The sequence below is a fragment of the Cherax quadricarinatus genome, chromosome 19, assembly GCF_038502225.1.
Source record: "Cherax quadricarinatus isolate ZL_2023a chromosome 19, ASM3850222v1, whole genome shotgun sequence".
Taxonomy (NCBI): domain Eukaryota; kingdom Metazoa; phylum Arthropoda; class Malacostraca; order Decapoda; family Parastacidae; genus Cherax; species Cherax quadricarinatus.
The window spans coordinates 44,035,403-44,062,084 of NC_091310.1; the positions used below are offsets into that span (position 1 = coordinate 44,035,403).

General features: G+C 38.5%; 1 protein-coding gene across 3 annotated transcripts in view; it reads right to left on the reverse strand.

The window, feature by feature from the left end:
- nej (nejire) overlaps positions 1–26,682 on the reverse strand; it is a 465,387-nt gene that overhangs the window by 268,252 nt on the left and 170,453 nt on the right. For all 3 annotated transcript variants that reach the window (XM_070086767.1, XM_070086766.1, XM_070086768.1), the window contains 2 exons: positions 15,479–15,698; positions 14,140–15,368 (listed from right to left, as the gene is read on the reverse strand). In XM_070086767.1, the coding sequence (XP_069942868.1) occupies positions 14,140–15,368; positions 15,479–15,698 (1,449 nt within the window). The remainder of the gene's footprint in view (positions 1–14,139; positions 15,369–15,478; positions 15,699–26,682) is intronic.

The window sequence follows — 26,682 nt, forward strand, 5'->3', positions numbered from 1 at the left end:
CTGATCAGTTAGTGACATTTTAATGTCCTCATATGAAAAGGTCTAAGTCCTTTTTTAAGTACAGAATATTTCATTAGAACTTTACTAAACCTTAATAATTGAGTTGGTGACTTAATTTCATATTCTTCTGCAGTATAAGGAATACCCTCAAGCTATTTATTCATTATGCAATCACAATCTCCATGGTGAAGTGGAACAGAATTCTTCCCCCGAAAGCCATGCATGCCGTAAGAGGCGACTCAAATGCCGGGAGCAAGGGGCTAGTAACCCTTTCTCCTGTATACATTACTAAATTTAGAGAGAAACTTTATTTTTTCTTCTTAGACCACCCTGTCTCAGTGGGATACGGTCAGTTCGTTGGAAAAAAAAAAAAGTCATAATGTGATATACCTTTTTCTAAAACTTATACAATCCACATGCATATCTATTATTAAAATTTTATGCACTATACTGTCAATTCAATGTTATTTGCTTCTACAATACTGCTCTTATTCTAACACTTTCAAGTCTTTGAATTCAGGTAGATGAAAAAAGTTAGAGCAAATATTCCTTTATGCATGATCCAATATCAATAAGATATCATTTACGAAGCCTAGGAACTGGTATCCTCTGTGCAAGCTTCCAGAGTTTTCCATTTTTTTTTCAAGTATCCCATTATACTACAAGGCATCTAAAGCTTTCTTGTTCATCTCTGCATATGGCAACATTAATATATTTGAGAGTGTACTTGTCGGAGGATAGGTACAGTGGAACCTTGGTACTCAAACAGCTCCGTACTCAAAAGTTTTTTCAGGTAAAAAAAATAAAATGCTCTGCAGCCGACCGTTTGCTCGGCATTCAACCAAACAAACACAACTTGCCAGAACATGTGCGTCAGTCTCCACACAGCTGTAGCTCAGTGCAAAACTCTGCTGAACTTCACTGTAAACTATTTCGTGTTTCTTCACATTTTCTGGCGTTTTTTTTATATTATTTGTATAAATAAGTCACCTTGGGGCCTAAGAAGATTAGTGATAACAGCCAACCAAAAAGAAAATTGGTTAAAGTCACACTAGAGTTGAAAAAAGAACTCATAGCAAAATATGAAAGCAGTGCCCGAGTGTCTGATCTTGCTACCTGTGTAAAACATTCATTGTTTTATATTAGCTGTGGAAATCATTTCAATCCATTCATTATTAACGGTGCCACATCAAGAAATAGGTTAATATCTTACTTCCTAAATAATCTAAGAAAACACGTGCATAGCATAGGACTTGGGGGAAGGGGGGGGGGATATTCGAGAAAAATCATGCTATTTTTGAGCTTTTTATTAAGATTAACGTTATCTAAGTGTGTTCACCCTGACGTAAACACCGGCTCAATCTCTCGATATAATATGCCCTTTATTATTAATTTGTGCATCTTTATTGTGCTTCTAGGTTATCTACTGTGTTTCTGATATCAAGTTGAAATAAATGTGATACATAGATAACATTTATTACCAATATTAGTGTAATTACACAACACTGTATTTGCACCACCTCTAGTATCCAGTATTCAGATACAGAATGCTCTTTCTGCTCCCCCCCCCTCTGTCTCTCTCTCTCTCCCTCCCTCCCTTTTTTTTAAGCAGGGTTTGACAAGGTTAGGTTAATTTACCCTTTGACTGCCGCAAGCCCCTTTCTGAAACTGTCATTCTATGTCGCAAAAGTTTTGAAAAAAAAAAAGTTTATTTTTTCTTATGTGAAATGATAGAGAATCTTTTCCTGATGGTAATGACACCAAAAGTACGAAATTTGGTCAAAAACTCACGGAATTACGATCCGCGAAGTTAGCGGTCTCGGCGACATATATGCATTGGCAATTTCGCCGACTTTCAGCCTTGTTTTTGGCCAATTCTGTTGTTCCAGTTGACCAAACTCATAGCTATTTCTTTAGAATTCCATTTTTTCTATCAGTTGAGTATGAGAAACCATCCATTTACCAATTTAAACTACCCAATAAAATGGTCAGAAATTGGCAATTTGGCCAATTTCACGCAAATTAAAAAAGATGCCAATTTCAAAATAGGGTCCAGGATAAACAATGTAGATATTCTTGGCACTAAAATAACATATCCTCTGTTCATTAGTCATGTCTCTAGGCCCCTCTTATATTACTATTGGTTTCTATTTTGATTTTTTATTCATACAATACAAAATTTACTGTTATGCAGACTACTGCATTATTGTAAAAATGGTATAAATAATATCAGTGCATTAGTGAAAGAATATTAGACTCCCCAGTTGATGTGCATTGGACGTGTGGTGTAATTTGCTTACTCCTGAACATTGGTAAAAATCGAATATTTCTGCTACTTTGAGCTCAATTTCAAGGTTGTTTTCATCATGAAAGTAATGAAAATCATCTCTATTTCTGTAATATGTTTTTCATTTTATCACCTGAGACCATGAAAACGAGAATACAATGATAAATACTATACAAAAATACACCTCAAAGTCGGCGTTTTAATAAAAAAAAACGGACAGATTTTTTTGCCTCTCATTACGCACTGTGTGCTGCAGGATTTTTTTTATGTGGTGCACACTGACCACACAGACCCATTCTCTCACATGTGGGCCTACCAGCTTTCTCTTGCTTGATTTGAAGCCGCTAGAATTTACGTGTATAAATACGTCAGAAACAGTGGCACGTAAGATATCTATATACGACGTAAACAGTCAAAGGGTTAAGGATCCCTAGCTTTTTTTACAAGCTATTTACAGATTAAGGATCTATCTATCTATCTATTTCTCGATCTATCTCTTTCTCGATCTATCTATCTATCTCTTTCTCGATCTATCTATCTATCTCTCTCTCGATCTCGCTCTCTCTCTCAATATCTCTCTCTCGCTCGATATCTCTCTCACTCGATATCTATCTATCTATCTATATCTCTCTCTCTCTCTCAATATCTCTCTCTCGCTCGATATCTCTCTCGCTCGATATCTATCTATCTATCTATATCTCTCTCTCTCTCTCTCTATTATGCTTGCTTTCCATTTTGAATTTTTATTCACACAAAAAATAGAAGATTTACTGTTATGCATACTACTGCCTTATTGTAAAAATGGTATAAATAATATCAGCGCATTTATGAAAGCACATTAGACCCACCAGTTGACGTGTATTGGATGCGTGGCGTGATTTACTCTTGAACGTCAGCAAAAATCAAGCATTTCAACTACTTTGAGCTCAATTTCAAGATACTTTTAGTCTGTAAACCATTCAAAATCATCTCTATTTCTGTAATATATCTTTCATTCTATCAAATGAGACCAAGAAAACGAGACTATAACCATAAATACTACATGAAAATACACTGCAAAGCCGCTTTAAGTGTATTTTTCAGGGTCTGAAGCAAATTAATCTAATTTACATTATTCCTCATGGAAAAAATTCATTCGGTACTCCAACAGATCAGCACTCAAACAACCTTCTGGAATTAATTATGAGTACCGAGGTTCCACTGCATATGAAAGACAAGATGAACCATAGTACTGATAAAAGGAAAAGAATGAGTAGGCATTGAGGCTAGAGTCCCTGAATTTGGCCAACTCTTTTATTTTTCAACCAATTTTTTTTATTTTTGGTGTACATTTAGAGGTTCATATGTAGAAGAATGTGACAAAGTTTCAGTATGATTGGCCAACAAACAACAGAGAAAAAAAATATTTCAGTGACTTCATATATGGCAGCAAAGTATGACAAAATGGCACTTCGAGTGGCACTTCCGACAATCCCAACCGTTAGAATACATCTGACACTAATTTTGGATGCACATGTTTCATCTAATATATCTTATTATCATGGAAAAAAAAAAATACATTTGATAGACTTTTTTGCATTCACCAAAATATCTGCCTTTTACCTCCCACAAAATCAAAAATATTTGATATATTCCAAAAAAAGAAACATCAGATTTTCAAACACACCTTGTTTTATATTGTCAGTGAAAATCATTTCAATACAATCATTAATAATGGTGTACTTTAGCGAAATAAGTGAAAAAGTTACTTCCGAGATATAGGCCTAGAAAACGTCGGCAGGCCTACCGTCTCAAAAAAAATTTTTTTTGCGCGGAAATCGGGTTTTTTTTGGTGTATTTCTTAGTAAACTGATGTTCTAGTGCAGTTATCCTCTTCAAAACACCGTTTTCTATCACTCACATACCAAACAATAGAACAAGGAGACCAGGAGTAACACATTTATATCGAAATATTGCTGGTGGACTCTCGCTATATTATGGCCTATTTTATTCAGTCTAGAGTATATAACATGTTTGTTTGTTATTTATAGTGTTTATTATATCATATTAGATCAATTCTGATAGATAAATAAGCCGTATAGTTGATATATAAGCTGATATAAACGTAATAATGAAGTGATTTCACCTGGCACCATCTGGAGGGGGAGTACTGCCGAGTGTTCTCAGATGGCTCCCTATTGGCTGGCACTCTACTGATAAGCTCCACCTACTCTTATATGATGCCAAATAATCAATTATTATATTAGAAAGAATAATGCAAAGAAAAAGCAATAAAAAACAAGGAAAAAATTCCAAAAAATACTTGGGTTGAGAACAGACGCGCTACCTACATCGTCGTTACCATACCTGATATAAATGACTATAATTTCTTGTAGAAACGTCTTAGAACATTGATTCTTGTACCATTGTGTTGCCAAAGAGTTAAGCTATTTTTTGGTATATATAACTCAATTTCCATAATTTTTCGATTTTTGGTTGAGCGCGCGCGGAAAATTGCCCACATGCTCCCTTGAGGCTTCTATTGAGACAAAGAATGTTATTCATGTAGGCAAATAGTTGGAATGTATGAAAGTAAAGCAGTGCCAACACTCTTTTATATGCGTGTGAAGCATGGGTTGTGAATGTTGCAGAGAGGAGGAGAGTGGAGGCAGTGGAGATGTTGTGACTGAGGGTAATGTGCAGTGTAAATATTATGCAGAGAATTCGTAGTTTGGAGAGTAGGAGGAGGTGCGGTGTTGCTGAAAGTATTATCCAGGGGGCTTAGGAGGGCTTGTTAGAGGTATCTGGACATCTAAAGATGGAACAAAACAGGATGACTTGGAGGGTGCATGTTATATCTTCGAAATTGGTCATCCTGTGTTATTTAAATATTGTAAGAGCATATGTTCATCACTTAATATTATAGCGCGAAAGTCCCCATTTATAGCTAAAATAGAGACTTTCGGCGTTATATTATTATCTGTTAATATATGAAAAATACCATGGTATTATCGCTATTATCGTTATCTCTATTATCGTTATCACTATTATCGTTATCACTATTATTGTTATCACTATTATTGTTATTATCACTATTTTGTAATTATCACTATTATTTTACTATTATGGTTAGGTAGGATTTCTTGTGTATATATAGTTTAAGTCTCGGAACCATCCGGTGAATTGTTCAATTGTTTATGTCCGGCTGGCTGACGTGGCTCAGCTGATCCAACCTGACGACACGTCAACAGACTGGCAAGTAGTCAGTCTGCTCCCAGCTCTAGCCCTGACAACTGATCGTATATTGGCTCTTACGGTGTACAGTTGAATGGTTTTGAGAAATGGACTATAGAGCTGACTCACTTTGTTCCTCATTACTTTGAAAGACTCTTTTGATATTTATATTCTTGGTCAGTTCAGTAATCCATAGATACTTTACGGCCAGATTCAAAGGTCTTGTTAAATCTTGTACCTTTCGTATTTTGAGTTTACAGTCTTGTTAAGAATGAGACGTAAATATTAATGAGGACTTAGATACAGGAAGAATAATTAAACTTCCTTATTAATATGACATTTCCATGATTTGGAACTAAATGTATATGGTAATTTTATTGTACAAAGTATTAAGTTAAATTAACTACAAAGAGAAGATAAAGTATTGTATTTAAATACTTTAATAAATTTGAATATTATTCTATGGAGTTTCCCAGTTGAAATTATTTCCCCTAGACTCTAACTTACCTAGAACTCGGATCCAAAAACCTTGTTGCATAAGAAATAAATGGTAACAGGCCACATTCTGAAGTTCTTTAAAAAATTTCTTATTCGCAACAAATGGGGTACCCGTCCGGGATCTTGTTGTTCTAAGACATTGATCAAAAGAACAATATTAAAGTTATATACTGGGAATTTATCTTTAGTTAATTTCAAAATATTCATCATGGAAGATCACATTAAAGAGTTATTTGAAGATTTAACATTGTCAAAGCTGGACTCCTTGAAACTTCAAACGTGCTGGCAGATAGCCCGTAAATTGGGAGTACCATATGATAGATATTACACAACCAATACCGTAAGGGCAATAATTAGAAACAAATTGTTTCCAGGAGATTCTGACTCTGAAAGTTTAGTTTCTCAAGTAAGCTACCAGTCGAGATTCGACGTATTAGAACAATTTCAAAGAGTTGATCTTGAAATTGAATCAGACAGATTAGGTCCCGCTTGGGCCTCTAATAAAGTAGATGAAGTATTGCAGGGTGCAGCCGCTGTTCGGCATTCGCCCGTTACTGAAGGAATTCCTATTAATGGTCAGCCTGGTCCTCACCAAGGTGCACGTCCAAAGGAATATCCACATACCGCCAGTTCAATTCCCTCATTTTCGATACCATCGGGGCATATTTCTCAAAGTCAGTTTGAGAAATTAGAGAGACTATTTATTTTACAGACTGCTCAAATTGAGGCTCAGCGTAAATTAAATGAAGAAGACTTTCAAAGGGAAACGCTCCGCTATATAAGACAACAACAACAAGATAAAGTGAGTGAAAGATGTACTGAATCCTCAAATGATTCTTTCAATATACAAAAAGCTGCATCTATGGTTCCAAGATTTAATGAAGGAGATTTAGATACTTATTTTGAAGTCTTTGAGAATCAAGCACGCGCTATGCGCTGGCCCCGACAACACTGGGCAACCTTATTGCATACTTCGTTGTCTGGTAAAGCTCAAAGTTGTACGGCTACGTTACCTTTTGAGAAATATGTGGATTATGACTCCGTTAAGAAGGCTATCCTAAAGGCTTATGATCTCCTCCCATTAAGTTATCAAAAAACCTTTAGAGCATTAAAACGCCAGCCAACTCAGTCGTATGTAGATTTTGCTCGTGAAAAGAAAATCGCTTTTGAGAGATGGTGTAGAGCTTCTAACTGTAAATCTATGGAAAGTCTTTCCCAATTGATCCTGCATGAGGATTTCTATAATAATTTACCAGAAGACTTGCATAGGTATTTGATTAGTTGCCCCATAGTAAATATACTAGAAACAGCCTCGCTCGCCGATAATTATGAAATATCTCAACAATTGATTGGCGAAACAAAAAGTAAGGAAACAGTGACTAAATATGCACCTAAGAAAGGACGATCCAATCTTACAGAGATGCGTCGCATACAGAATCCTTACCCGACCTCCTATGATGCCTCCACGCCCATTAATAATAAATTTACATCTAACTCTAGGAAAAGTTCAAAACCACTAAGGCATAACAGTGAGTTGAACTGCACTTATTGTAATAAGAAAGGGCATGTAAGGAAATACTGTTATTGGCTAGAGAGGGATACCAGGAACGAGCGACTTCGTTTCCCAACTCAGGTAATATCTTCATCGACAACTCAAAAGAAACTGAACCCTAGTACCGAACAAGGTTCACCAGAACGAATCAGTAGTCATTATAGATGACTCAATGCTAGAGCTGTTTCAGAAAAAGATATTCACTCAGCTATGAGTCCCTACTTTGCTAGTGAAAGTTGGAATAGACGAGACTCAATTAGTTGAAATTAATTCCTTCCGTGATACTGGAAGTTATTTAACATTGTTGAAGCAAGACATACTTCCCGTAAGTGATATGACTCGCACAAAGCTAGATGTCTTATTAGAACCCTATGGAGGCGCCATTATAAGAGTGCCTCTTCACAGGATATACATTCAAACACCAACCTATACTGGCTTTGTGTCGGTAGGTATATCCAGTGAAACTTTTCCTATTCAGGGCGTTGACTTACTCATAGGCAATGATCTAGACTATCCAGGTATAAGCCGAGAGCCTCTAGTTATTGATAATTCTACTGACATTAACTATGCCATAGAAGCTCGAAAAGAGGCTCCTACCTTATTTCCTCTCAATGTTATAACTAGAGCAATGTCTAGAGCGCCTCAAAATCCTTTATCAACTGAAGTCCTAAGTGAAGGCGAAGATTTAGGTCTCGATTTATTTTTCAGTCGATCCTTACAACCCGGATCCTCAAATCTGAAATATTCTATGATCGGCCCTTTTCAAGATTCTGATATTAAAATGCTATCGAAAGAAGATTTAATAAGGGATCAGTTCCTTGATCCATCCCTAGAGAAATTACGAGAGATAGCTATTACAGAAGACGACGCCCAAGACCTGGACAATTGTTACTATCTTGCTAATGGTATATTAATGAGAAAGGAAAAGTCTCTCTTGTCTTCCGACGATCATCTGGCTACCAGCAAACATCTAGTAGTGCTACCTAGCACCTTTAGAGAATTGGCTATTAGTTTTGCCCACCATAGTCCCATGGGAGGACATTTGGGAGTAAAGAAAACGCTGGGAAAAATAGCCAAGCATTTTCATTGGCCCAGAATGAAGGAGACTGTGGAAAGCTATCTAAAAGGTTGTCAAGTCTGCCAAGTGACCGGCAAACCTTCGCACACTCCTCCACCAGTTCCCCTCATTCCGATTCCCGTCAGTGGTGAGCCCTTCTCACGCCTGATAATAGATTGTGTTGGTCCGTTACCCAGGACTAAACAAGGGAATCAATATCTGTTTACCATTATGGATGTCGTTACTCGATATCCAGAGGCTATCCCTTTGAGAAAATTAATTCTCACATCATTGTTCGAGCTTTGCAAAAAATTTTCTCACAGGTGGGGATTCCCCGAATAATTCAATCCGATCAAGGTTCAAACTTTACCTCTAAGATGTTTCGTGATGCCTTATCACGCCTCGGAATTAAGTCCGTATTTTCTGTTGCTTATCACCCTCAGTCGCAAGGAGCCCTCGAACGATTTCATCAAACATTAAAATCAATGATGAGAGCATACTGCGAGCAGTTTTCCAGAGATTGGGACAAAGGAATACCATTCCTCTTGTTCGCCTTAAGGGAAAGCGAACAAGAAAGCACTGGGTTCAGTCCATTTGAATTAATTTACGGACACCAAGTAACCCGGCCTCTACCTTTCAGCGCCTGATGAACCTGCTGACCAATGATTTAGGAGGAGTGGATGCATATCTAGATGATCTTGTTATATATAGCAATGAGTGGGAGCAACATTTAATTCGCCTGGAAACCTTATTTAAGAAGTTAGAAAAGTACAGCTTCACCATAAATTTAGCCAAGTGTCAGTTTGGACAAGCCAAGATTAAATACCTCGGTTTTTGTATAGGACAGGGCGAGGTACGTCCTGTTGATGTAAAAGTTAGGGCAATTGCCGAGTTTCCTATCCCTCAAGATAGAAAGTCTATACAGAGGTTCCTTGGAATGACTGGTTATTATCGACGTTTCTGTCCTAATTTTCTCAGGTTGCATCTCCTCTTACTGAGTTAACCAGTAGTAAGATGAAGTTTTGCTGGACGAAAGATTGTGAGATAGCTTTTAATCGGTTGAAGCCGGTTGCTTTCTTCGTCACCCGTACTGAAAAGTCCTGACTTTAATCAACCCTTCTATATACACATCGATGCCAGCGGTTATGCTGTGGGGGCGGTGTTACTTCAGAAATCCCCCTCTACTGATATTTTGCATCCTATATCTTATTTTTCTTCAAAGTTGAAACGTCACAAAAAGAATTACGCCACTGTAGAGAAAGAAGCTCTTGCCCTAGTAATATCTTTGGAACATTTTGACATTTATCTGGGAACCTCCCCCCATAAAATTATGGTATTTTCTGATCACAACCCTTTAATTTATATTAATTCTATGAAATCAAAGAACACCCGAATCCTCAGGTGGGCTCTGAGAATCCAACCTTATCTGATTAGTACTCAACACTTAAGTGGATCCCTTAACATAATTTCTGATACCCTTTCTCGCCCCCTGAAAAAAAAAAATGTATACCTTAAAATGTAAAGTTAAGAAATGAGTACTCTTAGAGCCTAATTTATATGTATATTATATAATTTTGTTAATAATTTTCTTTTATATTGACAGTATGACTATGAAAGCCGTTTCGTTGATGGGACGAAGTATTAAGTACACATGGATGACCCTGACAGTCATGTCCGAGACTCCTATTCTCGAATTGTGATGGAAGCCACTCCAGATAGTTCTTCTGGCCATTGTTCCAAAAGCTCATCCTCTGGCAAATAACCATGCTGTTCGAGTTCTTGCTTCTCCATTCTTCCATCGTACTACTTGCCTTATTTACCAAGAGGACGTTTACTATAAAGGAGATATTACCAAGGACGCTTGCAAACTCCCTACTGCGACCTATTGTCGTACGGGGGGGGGGGGTTATATCTTCGAAATTGGTCATCCTGTGTTATTTATATATTGTAAGAGCATATGTTCATCACTTAATATTATAGCGCGAAAGTCCCCGTTTATAGCTAAAATAGAGACTTTCGGCGTTATATTATTATCTGTTAATATATGAAAAATACCATGGTATTATCGCTATTATCGTTATTATCGCTATTATTGTTATTATCACTATTATTGTTATCACTATTTTGTAATTATCACTATTATTTTACTATTATGGTTAGGTAGGATTTCTTGTGTATATAGAGTTTAAGTCTCGGAACCATCCGGTGAATTGTTCAATTGTTTATGTCCGGCTGGCTGACGTGGCTCGGCTGATCCAACCTGACGACACGTCAACAGACTGGCAAGTACATGTAGTCAGTCTGCTCCCAGCTCTAGCCCTGACAACTGATCGTATATTGGCTCTTACGGTGTACAGTTGAATGGTTTTGAGAATTGGACTATAGAGCTGACTCACTTTGTTCCTCATTACTTTGAAAGACTCTTTTGATATTTATATTCTTGGTCAGTTCAGTAATCCATAGATACTTTACGGGCAGATTCAAAGGTCTTGTTAAATCTTGTACCTTTCGTATTTTGAGTTTACAGTCTTGTTAAGAAAGAGACGTAAATATTAATGAGGACTTAGATACAGGAAGAATAATTAAACTTCCTTATTAATATGACATTTCCATGATTTGGAACTAAATGTATATGGTAATTTTATTGTACAAAGTATTAAGTTAAATTAACTACAAAGAGAAGATAAAGTACATATTGTATTTAAAAACTTTAATAAATTTGAATATTCTATGGAGTTTCCCAGTTGAAATTATTTCCCCTAGACTCTAACTTACCTAGAACTCAGATCCAAAAATCTTGTTGCATAAGAAATAAATGGTAACAGGCCACATTCTGAAGTTCTTTAAAAAATTTCTTATTCGCAACAGTGCATAAATCTTATTGAAGGGAGGACAGAGTAGGAGTTGCCATAAGGAAGGAGGGAGGAAGAAGGAAGAGATGATTTTGTGTGCAAGGGGCTTGGACACCTAGCATGCATGTGTGAGCAGATCAGAAAGGAGTGGACGCAATTGGTTTCCGAGACCTGGCAAGCTGTTGGAGTGTGAGCAGTGTAACATTTTGTGAAGGGATTCAGGGAAACCAGTTAGCAGGACTAGAGTCTTGGAGGTGGGAAGTACATTGACTGCACTCTAAACGAGGGAATGGGGATGCTTGTTGTTTGGAGGGTCATCTGAACTGTTGTATCCATGCACTTCTGGCTAGACAGCAACAAGTGTCAAATGATGCTAAAAGTGTTTCTTTTTTTGGATCCCCCTACCTTGGTGGGAGATGGCCAGTGTTAAAAAAAAAATTTCAACACATCAGCCATCTCCCGCAAAGATAGTGTAACCCAACAGAAGAAACACTTTTACCATCATTCACTCTTATCACAACCTTGCCAGAAGTGTGCCGATACTACAGTTCAGATACCCCTCCAAACTGCAAATAAAAAAATATCAACCAGAAGCTAAACTTGGAATCCCTCACTACAGAGGGACCAGTACTTATCCCTGCACCACAGAGCTGCTCTGAGTTTGGACATATCTCTTCCAAAATTTTTCTTATTTTTATTTAATTTAATTTATACAGGAGGGGGGTTACCATCCTCTTGCTCCTAGCATTTTAGTCACCTTTTATGACAAACATGGCTGAAAGTGGAAGAATTCTTCTTCTACTTACTCAAAGATATTAAAGAAAATAAATAAGAACAAGAAATACAGTGGAACCTCAAATATCGAACTTTCTTCGGTCCAGAAGGCTGTTCGAGTGCCATTACCGAACGAATTTATTCCCATCAGGAATAATGTAAATTAGATTAGACCATTTAAGACCCTCAAAAATACACTTATAAAAGCACTTACAAAAATACACTTACATAATTGGTTGAGTTGGGAGCAGTTCGATTTTCGAGGTTCCACTGTACTAAGAAAACAAGAAAACTCAGATGGGTGTGTATACATGTGTGTGTTCATACATGTGTAGTGTGACCTAAATGCAAGTAATAGTCACAAGATGCACCTGTAATATTGTGTGCTTATGAGACAAAGAAAAAGACCAGTAATCCTAACATTAGGTAAAAACAATTACAAGTTCTTGTTCCACACTCATTTGGCAGGACGACAGTACCTCCAAGTGGTTGCCTTCTACCAACCCATAAATATATACACACACATACATGTACTTTTTTTTTTTAACAAGTCAGCCGTCTCCCACCGAGGCAGGGTGACCCAAAAAGAAAGAAAATTCCCAAAAAGAAAATACTTTCATCATCATTCAACACTTTCACCTCACTCACACATAATCATTGTTTTCGCAGAGGTGCTCAGAACACAACAGTTGAGAAACATATACGTATAAAGATATACAACATATCCCTCCAAACCTCTAATATCCCGAACCCCTCCTTTAACCCGTAAACGGTCCAAACGTATATAGTATACGTTTTTACCGCTAGTGCCCCAAACGTATATATACATTTTATGTGTCCTACATTTAACTTTGCCACGATAAGCCTGAGTCACCTAGACATGTGAGAATGGGTGTGAGCACTCACTGTGCACCATATTAAAATAATTGGGGATGCCTGGGTACCATATGCTCTTTTTTCCTATTAAAAAACAACAATGTTTTTTTTTTCTCAAAAAAGTTGGGGCAGTACGGTAGTGAACGTATATATACGTTTGGACCGTTTACGGGTTAAGAGTGCAGGCACTGTACTTCCCATTTCCAGGACTCAAGTCCGGCTATATAAAAATAACCAGTTTCCCTAAATTATTCTTCTTCAACAAGTCGGCCGTCTCCCACCGAGGCAGGGTGACCCAAAAAAGAAAGAAAATCCCCAAAAAGAAAATACTTTCATCATCATTCAACACTTTCACCACACTCGCACATTATCACTGTTTTTGCAGAGGTGCTCAGAATACAACAGTTTAGAAGCATACACATATAAAGATACACAACATATCCCTCCAAACTGCCAATATCCCAAACCCCTCCTTTAAAGTGCAGGCATTGTACTTCCCATTTCCAGGATTCAAGTCCGACTATATGAAAATAACCGGTTTCCCTGAATCCCTTCACTAAATATTACCCTGCTCACACTCCAACAGATCGTCAGGTCCCAAGTACCATTCGCCACCATTCACTCCTATCTAACAAACTCACGCACGCTTGCTGGAAGTCCAAGCCCCTTGCCCACAAAACCTCCTTTACCCCCTCTCTCCAACCCTTTCGAGGACGACCCCTACCCCGCCTTCCTTCCCCTATAGATTTATATGCTTTCCATGTCATTCTACTTTGATCCATTCTCTCTAAATGACCAAACCACCTCAACAACCCCTCTTCTGCCCTCTGACTAATACTTTTATTAACTCCACACCTTTTCCTAATTTCCACACTCCGAATTTTCTGCATAATATTTACACTAAATATTCACTAAATATTACCCTGCTCACACTCCAGCAGATCGTCAGGTCCCAAATACCATTCATCTCCATTCACTCCTATCAAACATGCTCATGCATATACATACATACATAAAAGAAATGTCTTACTTTTGTGCAGTATCTGTAGACACGGGAAGTTTTTCTATTGTAGATCCACGCATTGTCAAACATTAGCCACACATCATCAACATAGTCCCAAGGGTCAGTGTACTGGCCAGTGTCTAACTTTCGTTTGATAGTAGACAAGTCCATAGGCTTCTTAATAATATCGAAGTAATCTGGGATTCCAAGAGCTTGAGGGTCAACTGGTTGACGAAAAGGAATAGATTCAGGATCTTGCCGATATAGTTTTTCTAAAGTGGGCACCAGATGTTGCCTTAGTTCATCGGGTTTGAACAAAGGCGCTCTATCTTTGTTGGAAGCAGCAGAGATAACTTGAGCTGGCTTAGGTGGTGGTGGTGGTGGTCTTCTCGGAGTAATTCCGCTGTTTGCAGGTTTATCACCCTTGCTATTGCTACCTTCATTTGAGCTAGAAGATTCACTTGGTGTACGTGCCGGACTTTTTGGTTCTTCCTTAATATAAGGCTCTTTTTTTACAATGATTTCTTCTGGAGCAGCACTAACCTCCATTGGTTCTGGCTTAATTTCAGTTTTAATTTGCTTGCCTTCTGATTCTTCAGGCTCAGTTTTAATATCCAAAGTTTCAGTTTTGATCTGAATCTTACATGGCTTAACATCTGACTTATCATCAGTCATTTCTGCTGGAGTCGACTGATTGCCCATAGCATTATCTTTAGTATGAATGGACGTAGGTACAACTGTATTCTCACTATTAGCATTTGTGGTGATCATGCTAGGCTGGGAAGTTGGAGGAAAGGAATTTTCACTACTTGAGACACTAGACATAGAGCTTGGTGTAGACTGAGAAGATAGGCCCATAGGAATACCTAAAGTGGCCGCAACTGAAGACACAGGTATGACTGGAGAGGTCCGGTTAGGCATCTGATTCATGACTGATGAATCATTAGGCGTGCTATATGGTGGAGGAGGAATACTGGGTCTAGGGCCAGATATCATATCCCCATGCGGAACAGAACCTGGGAATTGACCCGAATTAACAATGGTGCTGTTATTACTTGCAGTAGTGGTGGTAATTGGTCCACTAATAGGAGGACCTATTACCATCTGATTATTAGGTTGACAAATTGATGTAGGTTGAGATACTTGGTTGTTAGCCATGGGATGATTGGTGGGAATCAGATTCCCAGATGGATGTGTTGGTCGGGGACCTGTGGGACGGGCTACCATTCCTGTAACCATAAACATCGCACCTGTACCTATCACAAGGATTATAAATTATATTATTGCAAGTGAATTTCATTGCAGCATTTACATTTCAAATGTAGTACAGAATACACAAAAATTTTGCAAATTAAATATGCCCTACCAATGGTAGATGCTCCTGAAGTTGTAGGAGTGAGGATCTGACCAGGGGCAACAATTGGTCCTGAGGGAACCACTCCTGGAGCTGGACCAGGAGGACCAGGAGGGCCCGGGGGCCCAGGAGCTCCATCCCGTGGGGTCGTCTGTTTCCTCTGCAAACGCTTTTCCTCCAACTCTTTCTGAATTTTGTAAATCTTCTCAGCCAAGAGATGGTAGTATTCAGGCTAAGGGAAAGAAATACAAAATAAAAGTTTTATACAGATATGAAATAAATAATAAGACCCCTACATGTGTAAGCAACAATGAGATAGCTACACAACAGAAAGATGGGTAAACCATACCCCCGGCCGGGGGTATGGTTTGTTTGCAATCGTGTCATTACGATTTCTTGAGTCATGTTAAAGATGGGTAATTAGTAATCCAAGCAGTCATACCTACATAACCAATAGCTTCACAAATCAAACAGATACATGCAATCATTAGAAAAGCCACCAAGTGAGGTTTACACCATCAACATTTAACATCCTATCCTACATGTCATGTTTTTTTATCTAATCTTATTAAAAATGTTATACATACTTGGAAATAATTATTTCTAAAAAACTGCATCTGTCCATCTTTCCCACAGTAATACCTGACAAATAGATTATCTCTTTTTTAAGTTAAACCCTTTCAAAGCTCATGCCACCTTTCTGCACAAATCCCCCCCCCCTTCCCTAGTAATATTAACCCCTTGACTGTCGCAACCTCAAATCCTGAGGTGTCTCCTGGCGTCGCAAAAATCCCCCCCCCAAAAAAAAAAAAAGTTTTTTCTTATGAAATGATAGAGAATCTTTTCCCGATTGTAATGACACCAAAAGAACAAAATTTGATGGAAAACTGATGAAATTACGCTCTCGCAAAGTTACCGACATCGGCGATATTTACGAACTGGCGATTTTGCCCACTTTGAGCCCTATTTTCGGCTAATTCCACTGTGTTCCAGTCGACCAAACTCGTAGCTATTTCTTTAGAACTCCATTTTTTCTATCGATTGAGTACAAGAAACTGCCCATTTACCGATTTCAACTACCCAATAATGTGGTCAGAAATTTGAAATTTGGCCTATTTCATGAAAATTAGAAAATATGACAATTTCAAAATAGGGTCCAGAATGAACAATGCAGACATTCCTAGCTCTAAAATAACATTTTCTTTGTTCATCAGTCATGTTTCCAGGCCCCTCTGATATTACTCTTGCTTTCTATTTTGATTTTTCATTCAAACAAAAAATAGAAGATTTACTGTTATGCAGACTACTGCAATATTGTAATAATTATATAAATAATGTTAACCCATTCATGACTGCATATTAGAATGGCTACTTTGACATTTATTGCTAAATGACATCATTTGTTTACTTTTGAATATTGAGCTCCATTTCAAGGTTCTTTTCATAGTAAAACCAATCAAAATGACCTCTATTTCTGTAACATGTTTTCCAGCTATAAATACTATACGAAAATAGATCGCAAAGTCGGCACTTTAATTAAAAAAAAAACAGTTGGAGTTTTTTTTTCTCATTATGCACTGCGTGCTGCAGGATTTTTTTTTATATGGTGCACACTGACCACACAGACCCATTCTCTCACATGTGGGCCTACCAGCTTTCTTCTGCTTGATTTGAAGCTGCTAGAATTTATGAGTATATATATGTCAAACATGGTGGCTTGTAAGACACATATATGTGACCAAAACAGTCAAAGGGTTAACTATAACATAACAACAAGAAATAATGATTTATTTTGTTCTCAGCTATGAAAATTTTGCAGAGGCTTAATGAGTTGAAATGACTATTGTACTTTAGTAGATTATATGGGTAAAAAAAAAAAAAAAGGCTGCGTGAGATGAGCAAGGGGCTAGTAACCCCTTCTCCTGTATACATTACTAATGTTAAAAAGAAACTTTTGTTTTTCTTTATGGACCACCCTGCCTTGGTGGGATACGGCCAGTTTGTTGAAAGAAGACTGTGTGGCATGAGCTCTAGCTTTTACCATGTACCTACCTACTTTATTATTCTATAATGAAGAATTTCTTGATGTTTTGGTGGATTGAGTGGGTGTACAGTATCCATTTACAACCTCTTATAGATAATTCCCTGGCAAAGAGTATTTCCCTTGTCTAAATTTTCTATGTCATGGAGTACTTTGTACATTATAATCTGATCCTTTGTTCTTCACTCCTTAAGAGACAAGAGACAGTTTTTGCTTTCCTTCCTTGAATATTTGTGCTATTATCTTGCCTAAAAGTCAGAATGAATAAGTTGTACTCTGTCAAATCTCATTTTGCATTCACATAACTGTGTCTGAATGGGTCATCATAGCTTCTGGCTCCACCTCTTGACTATTATCAACCAATTTAATCGATTCTTAGCCTTCAGGGCCCAATCATAATTACTGTTGAAACGTGTTCTCTCTCTCAACCTATGCTGGCTAGCTTTTATTAATATATATACAGTAGACCGTCATTTAGCACAAGTTTATTTGGCACGATTCGGATATAGCCCGATTAAAGAATTGTGGCACAATTCTATGTAACACGTTGTAAAATTAATTTAACACGGTTCAGTTTGCGGGGGGAAAAAAGATCCCTTTTCCTCAAGCGGCAGCCTCGTTGGGGTTCAGTGCGGCAGACCTCCCGCCATCCCCTGCCACCCCCCGACATCACCCCAGCATGCATATTTCATACATGTCCAGTCCAGTCTTTCTCTGCTACAAGCTAGCTGTGTTTGTGAATTGTGTTTTGATCTTTTAATTACTAAATCTTGTATCTGCCAAGTAATCATGACACCCAGTAGGCATACCACTATTCCTGAAAGTGGCAAGAAAAGGTATAGGCATTTAAATCTTAGAATTAATGAAGGGAACAAATATATTAGACAAGAGATAACGGTAATGAAGTGTTACTTTGTACACATAAAAAGAGGTATCTATGAGTTTGTGTGACTGACTGACTTACTGACTTGACTGAATGACTTACTGACTGGACTGAATGACTTACTGATTGGACTGAATGACTTACTGACTGGACTGAATGACTTACTGACTGGACTGAATGACTTACTGACCTGACTGAATGACTTGACTGAATGACTGACTGACCTGACTGAATGACTTGCTGACTTGACTGACTGACTGAACGACTTAAAAGTTAGACACTCCAGTACAACCATCAGTACCTTCTGTACTAGAACCTCTACCATCCACCTCAGCCCAGTAGAGCCACAGCATAACTCTCCACTCTCTTCACAATCATCCACAAACACCAGCACCCACAACTTAAGGTAAGAAATACTATTATTTCTATTACATTTGTAGTCTTAACCAGTAAACACAACATAATACATTACAATAATGAACTACAATTCCATATTCACATTTATTTTTGTAAGATGTGGAGGCCTAAAAAAAAAGTTGTTTGGCTTTTTTGTGGCTCTCAGGAACATAACCCTATTTTTCCCACAAATTCTTCAGTTCATCTAACATGGTTTTACCAAACACGTCAACTTCAAAAATGTAACTATTGTGTTAAATGACAGTCTACTGTATATTTACAGATGCAGCACTACTCATAATTCATTCTCTCTAGTTCTAATACCTTAGCCAGTATGCTACCTAGCAAAACTATTATACAGTTCATTGCTTCCTAAATACAGTACTGGAATTACATTTGCACTTTTCAAGCTGTCTGAAAATTGCAGTGACAGCATTGTAACAAATTAGGTTGGCTGTTGTGTCTAAGCTTGTCATCTGCAATATGAGCTAAAGTAAGAGTTTTCATTGGTGATGCACCTTGGTACTGGGACACTATATACAGTGGGTAATCAAGCTGTACCCCACCTGCTTGTGGTAACCTCACAGATGCTTATCTCCAGGCAGTACAAACTGAGGCAGCGCTGCCTGGAGCTTTTCCCCAGACAACACTAAGTTTTGTTGTGGCTGAGGACATTTAATATAGGTACAAAAGCAAAGCACAGGTGTCCTGTATGTGAAGTGTAAGTTACAAAATGTACTAACGAAATTAAATATGCCTTTTGTATTGTGGTTTTATATTGCTTGAGTCAAGATGAAGATATAATTTTATGCATAGGTGTCATAATTCAAGTTTTCTTTGGTTGTTTATTGAATGTGCTTGGAGTAGATATTGTTCTTTGTGAGGGAAAAGAAGTCTGGCTTACAGGGATCATTGGTGAACAGTGTTACTGTGGTTGTAGTTGGTGCAATAAGTGATACTGTCAAGAAAGGCTGGAGGGAGGGGAGGGGGTAAAAGACTTTGTGTGTGCAAAGGGCCTAGACATGCCTGCTGCATGTCCAGGCCCCTTGCATGTGTGAGCATCTTAGAAAGGAATGAATGGAGACGAATGGTTTTTGGGACCTGACGAGCTGTTGGAGTGTGAGCAAGATAATATTTTGTGAAGGGATTCAGGGAAACTGGTCAGCCAGACTCGAGTCTTGAAGGTGAAAAGTACAATACCTGGATTCTAAAAGAGGGGTCCGGGATACTGACTGTTTGAAGTGACATTTGCTATATCTGGGCACCTCTGCAAAAACAGTGATTATATGTGAATGATGGTGAAAGTGTTTCTTTCTTTTATGGGTCACCCTGCCTCAGTGGGAGAAAGCCAATGTGTTAAAAACTAATAATAATAAAATTTTAACACGTAAAGGAGATGCAAGACCCTGTTGATTCTTGGTCTGTTGCTGTTCTTGTTGTTGTTAAGCAGTAAGAATGTGCCAAAGTATTAGTATCTGTGGGTGTTGTCTATTTTTACGGTATCAGTATCAATGAAAAAGTGGTTGATAATAGCTGATAATTTTAAAATATTAATATTATACATACATTCAAGAAAAATGGTTAACCTGACTCAAGTCCTGGAGGTGGGAAGAACAGTGCCTTTATTCTGAAGGATGGGTGGAGATATGTTGCAATTTTTTAATTGTAGTGAAGGCAAGCCTCTGGCAAGACAGTGATGGAGTGAATGATGAAAGTTTCTTTTCTTTTTCAGGTTGCCCTGTCTCAGCGGAAAATGGCTGATGTGATAATAAAAAAAAACAGCAAGATACAAGGTTTATGACATGTTCTGGGTAACCCAGTGTTACCATTGCTAGAGATTTAAGTCACATTGTAGTAAAATGTCGTCATAAAAATAACCCACGTAGATGTGTTTCTTTTTCTTTGGCAATCACGAATCTAGAAATAACAAGCAATCACCTCCCTGTGGTATTAATTACTCCTCCAGAGATGTTCTACAGGACAAATATCATCATTTTACATCCAGTTCACTGTCCAGAGATGGTATTACAGCTGTACTGATAGAGAACTAATTTTAATTGCTGGTTATATGTGTATTTACAGCTTCAAAAAATGACGGAAGTCCTCAGGCACATCTAAACCCTCGAAGGTGAGATTAAACTTTCATTCATTTTCATTAAGAAATAAAATTGTGTGTGTCACTTAAGTTTTTAACGAGTCTTCTCTGGATGCTGGAGTCCAACACAGCAGTGGTTCTTGCTGCTTTTCCCAGGTTTTTTCAATTTATCATATTCTGAGGTCAATGGCTACTTGGAGTGGAGGAGTTGATAATCTTCATTTTTATTGAGTGTTCATCATGTATAAGTTGGTCAGCCTCTTGTGTCATTTGAGGTAATGGAAGTGGAGGTTAGTTGTCTCTGGCATATTGAGAGAGTGATGGCACTGATACTAGAGATTCCTTGTTTCTTGATTAATGTGGTCCACTTAGCGAATCTCTTTTCAAAGAAGAGTGGTTATCTTTTTATAAGTGCCAGCTTTAAATGCTGGATTGACTGTCCAGAAAGAAAGCCCTATTTAAGTGAGTTCTTGAAGTTAGTAGATCTGCATAATTCTGAGAATAATGTGTTATCATCCACCCACAGTGTTCACCATATATTGGACTTGGCTCTGTTTTCTACCAATTCTTAAACCATGAAATATGTTGATGTAATACATTTTACTTACCTTTATTAAAGATTGGTGATGGCATCTGGAAGACAGGGAGGAAACAGGGAGTTGGGGTTAGTGTTTGGAAGGGAAATCCCCCTCCATAAGGACTTTAGGTATCAAAGACCTCTCTGAGGTTACTTCCCTTCTCTGTCTTTTAATGCCACTAGGACCAGCTTGAGAGTCACTGGACCCCTGTCTCACAAAATAACTGTCCACAGCCCTGTTTCTGGCGCCTCTTTAGGATTTCCCTAAAATGGGACATGGTTCTGTCACTGAACTTGTTGTAAAGATGGCTTGTTTCAGCTTGCTCAGAGTGGTACTTCTCTACAAACATTTGGACATCATTCCACTTGGCGCAAATCTCCTTTATCTTTGAATCAGCATGCAATTTCGTTGCCTTTTCACAAATAATCATCTCTGAAACACTATCACCTGCCATCTCTTTATCCTTGATCCACACCAGCAACAACTTCTCAATCTGATCGATTGTCTGTGGTCTTTTTTTGGTTAGCATATTAACATCTTTCCTAGGTAGTAGGTTGGTAGGTAGCAACCGCCCAGGGAGGTACTACCGTCCTGCCAAGTGAGTGTAAAACGCAAGCCTGTAATTGTTTTACAAGATGGTAGGATTCCTGGTGTCTTTTTTTTTTGTCTCGTATGCATGCAAGATTTCAGGCACGTCTTTCTACTTCTACTTACACTTAGGTCACACTAAACATACACATTATTTTTTTTTTATTATCACACTGGCCGATTCCCACCAAGGCAGGGTGGCCCGAAAAAGAAAAATTTTCACCATCATTCACTCCATCACTGTCTTGCCAGAAGGGTGCTTTACACTACAGTTTTTAAACTGTAGTATATAGGTAGTAGGTTGGTAGACAGCAACCGCCCAGGGAGGTACTACCGTCCTGCTAAGTGACTGTAAAACGGAAACCTGTAATTGTTTTACATGATGGTAGGATTGCTGATGTCCATTTTTCTGTCTCATAAACATGCAAGGTTTCAGGTACGTCTTGCTACTTCTACTTACACTTAGGTCACACTACACATACATGTACAAGCATATATATATACACACTCCTCTGGGTTTTCTTCTATTTTTCTTACTAGTTCTTGTTCTTGTTTACTTCCTCTTACCTCCATGGGGAAGTGGAACATAATTCTTCCTCCGTAAGCCATGCGTGTTGTAAGAGGCAACTAAAATGCTGGGAGCAAGGGGCTAGTAACCTCTTCTCCTGTATATATTACTAAATATAAAAGGAGAAACTTTCGTTTTTCCTTTTGGGCTACCCCGCCTCTGTGGAATACGGCCAGTGTGTTGAAAGAAACAAAGATATATAAATATATAAATATATATATAAATATATATCTGTTGGAGTGTGAGCAGGGTAATATTTAGTGAAGGGATTCAGGGAAACCGGTTATTTTCATATAGTCGGACTTGAGTCCTGGAAATGGGAAGTACAATGCCTGCCCTTTAAAGGAGGGGTTCGGGATATTGGCAGTTTGGAGGGATATGTTGTGTATCTTTATATGTGTATGCTTCTAGACTGTTGTATTCTGAGCACCTCTGCAATTAAGATAAACAGTGATAATGTGCGAGTGTGGTGAAAGTGTTGAATGATGATGAAAGTATTTTCTTTTTGGGGATTTTCTTTCTTTTTTGGGTCACCCTGCCTCGGTGGGAGACGGCCGACTCGTTGAAAAATAAATAAATATATATATATCTATATATATATATATATATATATATATATATATATATATATATATATATATATATATATATATATATCTATATATAATCATAGAATTGATGAGGGAAAAAAGGTGAGTGGTGCGTTGAGGTATATGTGGAGTCAAAAAACGTTATCTATGGAGGCAAAGAAGGGAATGTATGAAAGTATAGTAGTACCAACACTCCTATATGGGTGTGAAGCTTGGATGGTAAATGCAGCAGCGAGGAGACGGTTGGAGGCAGTGGAGATGTCCTGTTTAAGGGCAATGTGTGGTGTAAATATTATGCAGAAAATTCGGAGTGTGGAAATTAGGAGAAGGTGTGGAGTTAATAAAAGTATTAGTCAGAGGGCAGAAGAGGGGTTGTTGAGGTGGTTTGGTCATTTAGAGAGAATGGATCAAAGTAGAATGACATGGAAAGTATATAAATCTATAGGGGAAGGAAGGCGGGGTAGGGGTCGTCCTCGAAAGGGTTGGAGAGAGGGGGTAAAGGAGGTTTTGTGGGCAAGGGGCTTGGACTTCCAGCAAGCGCGTGTGAGCGTGTTAGATAGGAGTGAATGGAGACGAATGGTACTTGGGACCTGACGATCTGTAGCCAGATGGACCTTGACTATCCAAGAGTTCAATCCCACCTTTGAGCATTTACCTGTCAAGTCAAATGTAGTCGCAGATGCCTTATTGCGACATGTTAGTATAGTAACTGCAGACCCTCCATTTAGTGCTGAAGATGTAAAGAATGCTCAACGAACAGATCCCATGTGGTCTGGTGTGATTCGATTCCTGCTCCAGGAAGATCTTATTCTGACTGTGAAGCCACCAGCACCCATCAGTGACTTTGTCATGAACCAAGAATTACTGTATCGAACAGCCGAGTTGGGTACTCCTAGCAGAAGAGTATACCAGTTAGTAATTCCACAGTCACTAGTGAATGTAGCCTTACAGCTAGTTCACGATGTACCAGGTGTTGCACACCCTGGTATGGATCGTTCAGTAAAACAAGCCAGATTGAAATACTTTTGGCCTCGTATGGCAACTGATATTTCTGAGTATGTTAAGAAATGTAGTGTCTGCATGCAACATAAAGGCAATGCTAATGGTCCTAATCCAATCCAAGTATATCCAACTACTAGCGAACCATGGGAAAGAGTTGCGCTAGATTTGTTAACTAATTTCCAATGTTCCCTCCAGGGCAACAAACATCTGTGTGTTATGGTAGACCATTTCACCAGATATTGTGAGTTAGTTCCTATTGCAGATAAGACTGCCGAGACAGTAGCTAAAGCATTTAAAGAACGCATTATCTGCAAGCATACCACCCCTAAGTCCCTAGTAACAGATAATGGAGGTGAATTCTGTAATGAGATTCTTGAAAATTTGTGCACCTTGTACAAGATCTCTAAATCCACCATTGTTCCTCATCATCCTGCCAGCAATGGGTTAGCGGAACGAACCAATAAGAAAGTACTTGATGTCTTGAGAGCCACTATCAATCCCAACAGTGAAACTTGGGATGAAGTTATACCTGATGTGCAGTGTGCTATAAATTCTACTTACAATGTTTCTATAGGTGACACTCCACATTATGCATTGTACTGTGTAGATAAACGTTTGCCTTATGAGTTGTTATGTTCTAATCCGAAACCAAATTACAACCCTGATGATTTCATAGCAACTCGTACGAGCTTAGCTCAAAGTGTTTTTAGAAGAATCCGTGAAACGCTTCATAAATCAACAGCAGAATTTACAAGAGTCGCAAACACTCGAGCAAAGTCATCCAAAATCAAAGTAGGTTCGAGAGTTATGCTGATTAACTTTAACAAAACGTCTGCAATGCCAAAGCTTGATGAAAAGTTTGTTGGTCCTTATCGAGTAGTTGAACATATCACTGGTAATAAGTATAAGGTTAGAGAGATTAGTACTGGTCAGTATAAAGAATCGCATTTAGATCATATGAAGTTAGTATGTGATGATAATGATGTTCCAACCCAGACTAATGTGACAGACTCTGACAATCCTCCTGATCCTGTACTCTCTTCCTCTGATACTCAGTCAGACGATCAACCTGAATGTCGTTATTCCCTACGTACACGACAGGTATTGAGAAATCCTCAAGTATCATTTGTTACTTCCAATTCAGATTTGCCTCAAATACAGCATGAGTTAGCCAATGCTACAGAGTTTGATCCTCCCAGAGATGACACCCATTCTGCATATGTCAATCTTACCCTAGCAGAGTTGGGGTTAAATGTAAATAACCTGTATAGATGAATAATTACAGTATCAACTTATCAGTATTCAAGAATTTTTTTTTTTGTGTTCATGTTCTCTCCGCATTCTGAGAGTTAACAGTCTAGATTTGAGTGCACCGAATCTGCCTTTCTGTTAAACACTTCTTTATATATATTCCTTCCTCAGAATCCGTAGATCACATGAATACAGATCGATCTATCAAATTTTTTTTTTATCACTTCCACTGTGTAATCCCAACGTTGAGTTTCATTCAATGAGTTGTGCTATATTATACCTTGTATTGCATTACAGTTTCAGTTACGTAAGCTTCCATTCCAATGTTCTACTTATGTATGTTATAATGTTTAATTGTTGTGTACTTTGACATTCTATAGAATCAGCCCAAGCCGTACACCTGCCATCTCTAGTTTGTATTAGTTGTATGTTGGGACGACATACGTTAGCGTCGCCGAGCTCTCAGTAGTAGTAACCAGTTACCAGTAACCAGTGTACCAGTAGTTGACTCACTACCAACCGTCTCTGCCTGAGTCACTGTCTATTCATATTGTGCTGACCACAGCAGTATTCAAAGACCCCCTCACATATGGGTACTGTGGGCGGCCAGTCAGTTATACGAGAGTGAGCAAGGAGATAGGCAGGCTGTCGGGCGCTCCCCACATTATCTGTAATTATACGTACTACCAGCCTACGTATTACTTTACCCTATCCACGTATCGAACTCCCACATGATACACACACACACATTTTCTTGGACTGCAAGAAGGCGTTTGACACAGTTCCACACAAGAGATTGGTGCAAAAACTGGAGGACCAAGCAGGGATAACAGGGAAGGCACTACAATGGATCAGGGAATACTTGTCAGGAAGACAGCAGCGAGTCATGGTACGTGGCAAGGTGTCAGAGTGGGCACCTGTGACCAGCGGGGTCCCGCAGGGGTCAGTCCTAGGACCAGTGCTGTTTCTGGTATTTGTGAACGACATGACGGAAGGAATAGACTCTGAGGTGTCCCTGTTTGCAGATGACGTGAAGTTGATGAGAAGAATTCACTCGATCGAAGACCAGGCAGAACTACAAAGGGATCTGGACAGGCTGCAGACCTGGTCCAGCAATTGGCTCCTGGAGTTCAATCCCACCAAGTGCAAAGTCATGAAGATTGGGGAAGGGCAAAGAAGGCCGCAGACGGAGTACAGTCTAGGGGGTCAGAGACTACAAACCTC